The 11347-nt window shown below is 37.6% G+C and overlaps 1 protein-coding gene across 1 annotated transcript; it reads left to right on the forward strand.

The window, feature by feature from the left end:
* The first annotated feature begins 245 nt into the window (after positions 1 to 245).
* LOC141648789 (glucan endo-1,3-beta-glucosidase 6-like) lies at positions 246 to 1731 on the forward strand. Its single transcript, XM_074457506.1, has 2 exons — positions 246 to 532; positions 1569 to 1731. Exons 1-2 carry the CDS (start codon positions 246 to 248, stop codon positions 1729 to 1731), a joined length of 450 nt encoding a protein of 149 aa, XP_074313607.1.
* Positions 1732 to 11347: the final 9616 nt, after the last annotated feature.

The raw sequence follows: 11347 nt of genomic DNA on the forward strand, positions 1-11347 counted from the left end.
CGTTCAATTTCCCTCTCTTGCCCCCATTTCGCCGCCATTTCTCACCGAGCTTCCGTCCACCATGACCATCGAGCTTTTCGATCTCCATTATCATCCGAAAGTTAGGTAATTTCGATCCACTAATGTTCAGATGTAAGCATTCTTTGTCCGGCGTTGTATTTTCTTACACCTGTCTAATGCGATCATGATGCGATCATGATTCTGGTATTAGATTGATATTAGGTATTTTATGGGAGATATCAATAATGGTGAATGAAGTGAAAGGAATAGGTGCAAACTGGGGTACACAAGCAAGCCATCCTTTAGATGCAAACATAGTTGTTAAAATGTTAGCTGATAATGGTATTCAAAAAGTAAAGCTTTTTGATGCTGATTATGATACTTTAAGGGCTATTGGTAAGACTCGTATTGAGGTTATGGTTGGTATTCATAATGACATGCTTTATACTCTTTCTACTAGCACCAAGGCTGCTGAACAATGGGTTTCCGATAACGTTACCGAACATCTTAACAACAACCATGTCAATATCAGGTTATCCCTCCCTCCCTTCCTTCCTTCCTTCCTTCCTTCCTTGTATCTATGAAATATCAATACCGATGTACACCTTGTAGACTGTATAGCCAAATTACTACCTTGTAGCAGTTGATCCACTTGACCCTCTTGTTGTCATACTAATCTGTAGCTTGATTTTTAAGCGTACAGCCACGTAGCAACCAACCAAGTTTGAGCAATAAGTCTCGCTTGTGACAGTCTTTTCAAAAACACCTCTCACAACCCCTTCCTCACTTGCTCTCTCACTTGCAGCTTGTGAGAGGTCTTTTTGAAGTGACGAAAAGTATCCGTCAAAATGAGAATTTGTGCCAAGTCTATGCTTAATGTTTCAAAACTACTATTCTCATATCATCATTGTAAAATAGCTGTAGATAGTTTAAATTGTGAGCAAATATCGGTTAAAGTCGACATCATTAAGTGGGGAAACTATAGATGGGATGGATTATGTTTTTTCTGATAAACTATAGTCAAGTCTTAAATTCAAACACTTAGATACTTGTAGATGCGTCCGATCAACATAGGTCACATTATACACACCTCTTGGAACTTTCTAACCAAAATTTTGACTTACAATTAAACCATTCTGCTTGATTTTGCTCTTGAATTGTTGATTGATTTTTCTTTCTTTTGTCTTGGTGTGTCTCTTTGCTTTCCCCTCCTTGAGAACTCGCAAAAAATAGCTGCTTGAAAAATTACTTTGTTTCTTTAACCATCGTCTTGCCATATAGTCACAGATTATCTTTGATTGTTTGATGTGGAATCTCAAACAAATTGAATCCATATTTCTTTACACTTAGAAGATGTATTTAAGTCTTTGGTTTAGGCTTGTTTATTTACCTTATTTTTAGTGAATGGTGGCACAAGGGTAGGGGTTTTCGTACTACGGACTTACCATCACAAACCCCACGTCTCTATCACTAGGCTAAAACCAGTTAACCAGCATTGGTGGTGTACGTTTGTTTCTTAAAAAGGATCTGCCATCTATGTGTCTGATTTACTGCTATGCTATATACAGATATGTTGCAGTTGGTAATGAGCCTTACTTGGCAACTTATAATGGAAGTTTCCTGAGAACTACTTTCCCCGCCTCTTCGGAACATTCAGAATGCTCGATAAAGGCGGCCACAAAGAACATTGTCAAAGTTACGAGTTCCCAAGCAATGCCGATGTGTACTTGAGTGTTAGTGGCAAGCCTTCGGACGGTGATTTCGAGTGATATCCATGTCTAGAGTCGGGGAACATGTACCGAAATGATCCAAGAGCACCTCTTTGTCCAAACCCAAATTGACTCGTAGACTGAAATGATCCAAGAGCACCTCACCGGAAATGACTCGAACATGTGATAACCCGATTGGAATGTTTCGTTTGCGATTCCGGTCTTCGGATATCTTTGCGATTTCGTTATCTCTAAACAGTGATCATTTTGATTGAATCTTCTCCCTTGCCCTTGGTTGGTTCACTGTTGCAATTAATCATAGTGGTGCAAACCGATTGTGATGAAAGATCCTGGGAATTTCTCAGTGTAGTTTGAGTTCTGTTAAACTGGAGTTTCTGGTGTATCAGTACCGTCTTAACAATCTTGTTTATTGAACGAGGCGATTAGGCACATATATGTCTCCCTTGATACTGCTGATGAGTTGGCCTGAGCTCATTTTGCTGACAATTTTGGGACACTCAACCTCACTATGGAGGCACAAGAGGTAATCCTTGGTTTGATCTTCACCTAGTCCTTACATTTCGATGATGGTGAAAAATGAGTGTGGTTGATGTGGCTATTCTTTAACACTGATTTTGAATGAGATTCACAAAATCATATCCTAAATTCACAAAATAAAGACCCACTTTCATAAAGTTAGGTCTTAGATTCACAAAATCAAGTCCAGCATTCACAAGATTAGCCCCAAGTCACAAAATCAAGTCCAAGATTCACAGTATTATGTCCAGGGTTCACAAAATTAGGTCCAGGATTCACAAGATTAGCTCCAAGATTCACAATATTAGCTCCAAGATTCACAAAATAAGGTTCAAACATAAACCTAATTTTGTGAAACCTCGACTTGATTTTGTGAAGCTTGGAGTATATTATGTGAACCCTAAACCTGGTTCCCCTTATTTAATCTTTGTTATGTACTCGTATATCTTAAAGGCTATTAGCTCAAATGGGAGAGCAATGTGCAAATCTTGCACAAAGGTATGAGTTCGAATCTCATATAGCCTAGTTAATTTAAGAATTTAGTGTATTAAACTTAAATACAATAACATTGAGGATGAGTTAGCCAAATCCGTACTTAGATGTGCAAAATTGAGGATGAGTAGAAGAAGCTCAAACTTAGATGCGCACATACGGCGTGCATAAGCCAAAACGTCGTCAGAGCCACTAAAGGAGCAAAGGATTACAATTTTGAGTCCTTTGTAAAGTCAATGTTAGAAATTATCTAAATTGGGTGCAATTGGACATGACAGAAAATGCCAAAACCCAAAAGTCCACTAGAGAAATACCAATTAGGCTTTGAAGTAATAGTAGCAGTCAATAACCAACATGGGAATCGAACCCACACCTTGTGCATTGCACAACGCTCTGCCATTTGAGCTAATTGGTTTTAAAATAATTAAATCATTCCACTAGTTTTCATCATGTGAGTTGTTCCCTTATCTCTACTCCCCCTGCCATTAGAGGAACGACTGAAGAAATTGATTCTCGAGGTGTGCTCTAGTCCTTACCACTTATGATGACCAAGTTTCACAAGACAAGCTCTAAGATTCACTAAACAAGGTCTGGGATTCACAAAACAAAGTCTGAGATTCACCTAATAAAGAAAAGATCAAAATAGGTTATTTTAACCACTTATGATGATCAAGTTTCACAAAACAAGCCTTAAGATTCACTGAATAAGGTATGAGATTCACAAAATAAGGTCTGAGATTCACCAAATAAGGAAAAGAGCAAAAAACGTGATTTTAACCACTTATGATGACCAAGTTTCACAAAATAAGCTCTAAGATTCACTGAACAAGGTCTGAGATTCACAAAACAAAGTCTGAGATTCACCTAATAAAGAAAAGAGCAAAATAGGTTATTTTAACCACTTATGATGATCAAGTTTCACAAAATAAGCCTTAAGATTCACTGAATAAGGTATGAGATTCACAAAATAAGGTATGAGATTCACCAAATAAGGAAAAGAGCAAAAAACGTGATTTTAACCACTTATGATGACCAAGTTTCACAAAACAACCTCTAAGATTCACTGAACAAGGTCTGAGATTCACAAAACAAAGTCTGAGATTCACCTAATAAAGAAAAGAGCAAAATAGGTGATTTTAACCACTTATGATGATCAAGTTTCACAAAACAAGCCTTAAGATTCACTGAATAAGGTATGAGATTCACAAAATAAGAACTGAGATTCACAAAATAAGGCAAAGAACAAAATAAACAAAAAGAACTACGCCAACCAAGAACAACTCCCTTGTATTGAACTTCATGATTGGGATAAAACCCAATGACATAAATGTGTTTTGAAATCGAGTAAGAAGCTTAAATCCTCAGTACTTGATAGTTGATACTTTTATCTCATCAAATTAGCAAACAAAAACAAGCTACCCAGACAAGCTTAACACTAAAATCTTCTCATTAACATATCCACAATCGCTAAATGATCCTCAGTAATCATCACAGTCCATCTTAAATAGCAACAAAATGGTTCTCAAAAATTCAATTATTCACAAAAGAAGCTCTGTGATTCACAAAATAGACTTCGAGATTCACATCATCAAAACAAAGACCTGAAGTTCGATTATCATCAAAATTTCACAAATTAAAACTGAAATAGAAAACAATAATTAGAGCTTCAATAAAAGAAAATACTTGTTTCACAAACACTATTATCATCAACCATTGTTTTATCTACAATCTCCATGGCAATTTGAGCTGCAAAAATCGTCAAAAATTATGTAATAAGTAGTACAAAATCGCTAGGTAAAGGAAATCGCGTTAATCTGCATCAATTTCGAACATTATATTTACAAAATCGCTCAATTTGATGAAATTGAACCAAATCTTTCGAAATTATCGCACAATATCATCATAATCGCAATTGTCGATCAATTTGCTCAAATACTGTTTCCTTGTTGTAGCTTGTTGATCAAAACACGATATTGTTGTATTTGTGTTGATCGGCAAATCGCCGCAATTGGAATTTCTGAACAATCGTTGCTATTGATTAGGTTATGGAGGAGATTTGGGAAAGATGGTTGCAAGTATAAGAAGAAGCGTAGCTTGATGATGAAGAAACTTTGAGTACCGTGTTTTTTAATATTTGGGATATAATAAAATCAGTGGGCTAAATTTTGAGCCCAAATTTGAAGCGCGAAACATTCACAGTCCGCCCCCCCATGAATGAATTTGATGAGACCGGCCGCCTCGCCGTAATGAGGTGCCTCACCGGATCCGGCCTATATATATATATATATATATATATATATATATATATATATATATATATATATATATATATATATATATATATAAATATATAGAAGAGATCAACTAAGGCCATTAGATATATTAAGTCCATAAGTCCTAATGTGGGCGGTTGGATCAAGCAAATCAATGGCCAAGATTACGCAGTAAAACCCCACTCAACTAATATTTTTGATTTACCTCTCTCCTCTTACCCACTAACCCATGCATGATACACTGTTATGTCCATCAGTCCATCATCATTTCCCTCCTCATTTTCTAGACAATTCAAATAAAACAACTTGCGGGTATTTTTCCCTCCATTTCCTGTCATTTCGTCTTCCCTTTCTTTCTTCACATTGCTGATAACTCCATTTTCATCACTACCAATTAACTCCATCTCAACAGACGCCATTTTCATCACTACAAATTAATTCCAACTCGCCTGCAAACTCGCCTGTCTCCATTTTTTTATAAGGTATTTTTTCAATTCCTTATTTATTGATTTGTAGTTTGTTTTTTGTTAATTATTGCCTTTGTTAAACTATCATAAAAAGAGTTCATTTGATTTTTCAATCTTCAATTATTGGGTTTGCTGATGTTGATTTATTCAATTGTTAATTATGGTTTTGCAGATCAAATTCGGGGTCATTTGATAATTAACAATGGTTTTTGCCAAGAAAAATGCCAAGAAATCTTCCAAGAAATCTGAATCAAAGGTAAAAAATCTCATCTTGTTGGTATAACTCTTATAGAATGATGTATAACTTCAATTAAATATCTGTATAACTCTAATCCCAATTGTTTGTCATCTACAGATGGATGTTGTAGTAAGTATTGACACGGGACTTGATATCCAGGTTAAAAGTTTTGATTTTGATTTATACGTTACTAGATGTATAACTCTGGTTACTAGATGTATAACTTTAGTACTCAATATGTATAACTCTGGTTACTTAATGTAAAACTCTGGTTACTAGATGTATAACTTTAGTACGCAATATGTATAACTCTGGTTACTAGATGTATAACTCTGGGTACTAGATGTATAACTCTTCTGATTCTGTGACCAACTCCTTTTTCATAATGTCAAACTCTAATTGTTATATGTATAAGTATACTTCTAATTAGTTTCCATGCATAGAGTTATACAATATATGCCTACAGTTATACATTTTATACCTGGATTTATACAATATATAGCTAGAGTTATACAATTTATACTTTGGAGTTATACATTAGATGCCTGGAGTTATACCTAGAGTTATACCTGGAGTTATTCCTGGAGTTATACATTATACTGTATATGCTTACAGTTATACATTTTATGGCCATGGTTATACATTCTATGGCTAGAGTTATACATTATATGGCCAGAGTTATACTTTCTATTGCTAGAGTTATACATTATATGACTTTAGTTTTCAAAATGTCTAACTTTTGTTATTATATGTATAACTGTATTGTTATTCTGTATAGCTAACTTTCCTGATTATCTCTTCTTTTGAATGGTTAAAAGTACCAAGTACTGACAAGGGTGCTTATTCCAAGGTTAAAAGTTTGACTTTTGTTATAACTGCAGTCATTTGTTGTATAACTCTGATTACATGTTGAATAACTCCTCTTTGTCATAATGTATAACGGAGTTATACAATATTTGCCTAGAGTTGTACATTTTATTCCTGGAGTTATACAATATATGCCTAGAGTTATACAGTATATAACTTTAGTTTCAGATTGTCTCACTTTTGTTATTATATGTATAACTGTACTGTTATTCTGTATAACTCTCCTGATTATCTCTTCTTTTGTTTGTCACTCTGATTATATGTATATGTATAATCTGTCATTGTTAATCGAATCCCTATTTGTTTGTCAGCTACAGATGGATGATGTACCAACTACTGAGAAGGGACCTGATTCCCAGGTTCAAAGTTTGACCTTTTTATAACTGTTGTCATTTGTTGTATAACTCTGATTACATTTTGAATAACTTTTGATGTTAGAATGTATAACTCTTGATATTTTCTGATTAACTCTATTATCAGAATGTATAACTTTACTTATATTTTGTATAACTCTGACTATCTATTGTATAACTTTAATTCACAGTATGTCTATTTCTTTGCTCCAAATATCTCTAATTGCAACTACACAAAGATGTCTAATTTTGTGTGTTGTCCTTGCTTTTCCCAGGATGGTTGAGGCCAAGCCAAGGGTTAAGAGGGTGCATGAAATCACGGTTTCGTGTCGACCTCAAAGACTTGTCTCTCTCATTGAAAAGCTGAATGAGGATCAGTGTCCATTGTTAAGAAAATTGGGTTTGGTGGCCTTTTGGAGCTTAAGATTAGCAGCTTCCCACTTGCACACGTGCGTCTATTCTTGGGGTCCTTCTCTGATGGGTCATATGTGTTCAGGGCTTCTTGGAAGAAGGAGTTTATGATCAGTAAGCATGACGTGCATGACTGTTTCTTGATACCTTTTGGACCCAACCGTCTCCCGTTGGTACCTACTGGTTCGCAGAAGGGGTCCAACGATCCCGAAAATAAGGAGCTGAAGGACAAATGGCGGCAAGCTTACGGGGTGGGCAAAGCAAATAGTTCAATAAGTTTAGGGAAAGTTCACAAGCAACTTATGGAGTACGAGGAGGCGGACGATCATTTTTGCCAGCTATTTGTTTTGTTCTCTATGTCTTCATTCCTCGCACCCACCCCAAACAACGGGATAGATTTGAAGCTGTTAAGGGCTGTAGAGCATCCTAAAGCCATTCCCCATTTTGACTGGTGCTCTTATATATTGGAAATGATGGTGAAAGCGGGGACAGACTGTAAGAAGGGGGTTACGATGTTGGGTGGCTGTATCCCCTTCCTCATGATAAGCTACTTTCAGCGATATGATTACAAGGGTAGGCCGTGCCTCCATGATCTACCTTTGATTAAGCATTGGGATGAATCTTCGCTTGTAGATAGGGTAAAATTTGAGGTGGCTCAAGGGGGATTGGGCACTTTAACTTTGTCTAAGACCAGGTATCCGAGGTGCCTTCAAGATCCCTCTTATAGAAGGAGTTTGGACAGTATCAGCCTTAGCGACCCGGGTGAACCCAAACTATTGTTGCTATCAGGCCCCCCACCTCCTCTCTCCTGCTCAACTTCTGAGAAGAAGTTCATTCAGATCGAACTACCAGCAGGTGTCAAGGATGACCAGGAATTGAAAGCTAGGGCTGTCGATATAAGTTCAAACTATTATATATTTTTGCAAATTGATTCTGTTTCAGCTGAACGTACCCATCTATTATAATATAACTAACTTAATGTACTTCTTCAATGCAGCGTACTCACGAGCTCTATCTACAGATGCAAAGGAACGCTATTGTGTTCTATTCATGGTACGCAGATGCAACCGCAAGGATCAAAGCTGTAACTAGTGATCCGACGGGCCTAAATCCTAGTCAGGCCTCTCAAGAATTCTTTGAGGGTGAAAATATTCAAAAGCACGTCGCTGAAGCCGAATAGATTGTAGAAAGGCTGAAGGTTTCTGTTGGTAACGCTCCTGCATTTGGAGAGGTAGTTAGGGAGTCCCCCAAAAAATATGACGGAATCGATTCATCTACGCATCAAATAAGTGAAGTTCTGTCTAGTCTCGCCAATGATGGGGATGGCAGGGGTGGTAACCCTCATGCTGAGCCGCGTGGAGAGTCGGACAAGGTCGACGCGCCAACGAAATCAGTTGCAGTTTCATGGTCAAAGATTATGGAGAAAGTGGGAGGTGATACAGTAGTTTCTAATCCGTTGTCAGATGCTAGCCCAGGGTTAGAGGATCAAGGTGTGTGCACCCCCGTCCAAACTGTCAGAGAGCTGTTGTTGGAGGCGAATTACACCGTGGAGGAAATTGAGCAAGCTTACGGCCGGTCAGAGGACGCTGAAACTCGGCTCGGGGCAGGTTATGAGGTGCATGAGCACGTACACGGGGAGGGATTGAAAGAAAATGTTGAAAATGTTGAAAGATTGTCAGACATTGACCATGAAAGATTATCAGACATTGTAGACCAAGCTGACGGGCCGTCGAGAGGATCTTTGAAACTCGCCGGGGTAGGTGATGAGGTGCATGAGCAAGTTCATGGGGAGGGTGTGAAAGAAAATGTTGTAAGATTGTCAGACAATCAACCGTCAGATAAGGAGATGGAAAAATCTACGGTCCCATCATTGCCAATGGAGACACAAGAATTGATGGAGTGTATGTTTTCTACTGCTGAAATGAAGGAAGCTTTATGTGGACTTCCAGCGTACGAGAGTGGTCCTGATGGCAAGGTAAGTTTGTTAATTTTCGCTAAATATTTTTTATACATTCGTTGTTTTTGTTAAATTGGTCGTGTATAACTCTAAGTTGATAAAGTATAACTTTGTTGGAACTTATGATGAGGCCTTGTAACTGTAGTGCCACTGCAACGGCCGTTTGGTATAACTCTTAACCAGTATATGACTACAGTTATACAGTATATGACTAGAGTTATACAATATATGCTTTGGAGTTATACATTAGATGGCTGGAGTTATACCTAGAGTTATACCTGGAGTTATTCCTGGAGTTATACATTATAGTGTATATGCTTACAGTTATACATTTGATGGCCAGAGTTATACATTCTATGCTTACAGTTATACATTTTATGGCCAGAGTTATACGTTTGGTACAACTCTTAACCATATGTGTATAACTCTTACTCAAATATGTATAACTCTGATAGCATATTTTTAACACTTCACACGTGTATAACTCTTGCCCTTCTATGTATAACTGTAAGTCATTGGGTCTGTAACTCTGTGACCCAATTATCTCACTTTCAGAGTTATACCTGTAATTTTTTTTATACAAAAGCATGGTGTTTAATTTTATTATTTTTCATTCAGGCCACTGTTCAAAAGGATGTAATTGAGAATGTTGAACAACATTCTAACAATGGGGGTGTAAACGTAGATGTTGTCGAGGGTGCGGAGATCACCCCGGGAAATCCTTCAACGGAATGGAGTGGAAATCAAATCCCTCTGACTTTCATGAGCACGGCAGATGTGAATGAGGCATTTGCCGGGGTTGAGGAGCAAACGATTGATCTTTGCCAAAGAAGGTTTGGTAGTTGAAATCGCCGGTGCTAGGGTTGAGCGGATGCACCACTCCCACCCCTATTTATGTGCCACGATGTGACATGATCCACCATCCTTTCTTATCGCATTCAACTGCCCCCTTCCATGTATGGACATTTGTACCGAGAACCTAGGTTGTTTCTCGGATTGCGGGCACCGAACCCGACCAAAGACGTATGCTCACGGTTGTTGCGATTTAACAAGGAACGTTTCAGGACGGTGTTCAGGGTAAGGAAGGATGTAATGGATTATGTCTTTGATCAATTCCACGTCCATAATAAAGAGTAAGTAAAAGATAAGTTTTACCTATATTTCAATACGACAATCAAACAGGCCATGAATCTTTTCCCTTGCTGCGTGTCTCATTTTTGCTAATCCTTTGTAGGGAACGATTGGTCACATATCCCTGTCCAAACTGCATAACGCGTATTGATCTCCAGACGTTGATGCCCGGGTCTCAGATTATGGCCAATGTCATTGATCTTTGGTCCAGTACTACTCAATCGCTTACGCACGCGAACACTTGTTGTTTCAAGTTCATGTTTGTTTCTTTGGCCTAGGTCACGCTGTAAGTGTGCTCGAACTCCGCAAGTTATTTTGTGACAAACTGTACGTAACTTGTGATACAAGCTGCCAACCCCCGTCTATCATTTTTATAGGACCTAGCAATTGCAATTTGGCAAGGCAAGAAGAAAAACTTGGTTGTTGATAATTCTGAAGGCTTTTGTGCCTCGTGGGACATGTGGCAAGAGTCGTGTTCTAGTCCATTCCAACTGGACTCCGATATGGTGAGCTTAGATATCAATATAGAGACATTTACATACTGGAATTATACATTATTTGCCTAGAGTTTTACAGTATATGCTTAGAGTTGTACAATATATGCTTTGGAGTTATACATTCTAGGCCTGGAGTTATACCTAGAGTAATACCTGGAGTTATACACTACACTGTATATGCTTACAGTTATAGATTTTATGGCTAGAGTTATACATTTTGTGGCAAGAGTTATACATTATATAACTTTAGCTTTCAGAATGACTAGAGTAAACGTTCTAGGGTGAAGTTATACATTATTTGTCTAGAGTTATACAAGTATATGCTTAGAGTTTTGATGAGTGGCTAACTTCACTCCATAACTCTAGGCATATAATGTATAACTTTAACCATAGAATGTATAACTCATTGCACATA

The sequence above is a fragment of the Silene latifolia genome, chromosome 3 (genome assembly GCF_048544455.1).
Source record: "Silene latifolia isolate original U9 population chromosome 3, ASM4854445v1, whole genome shotgun sequence".
Classification (NCBI taxonomy): Eukaryota; Viridiplantae; Streptophyta; class Magnoliopsida; order Caryophyllales; family Caryophyllaceae; genus Silene; species Silene latifolia.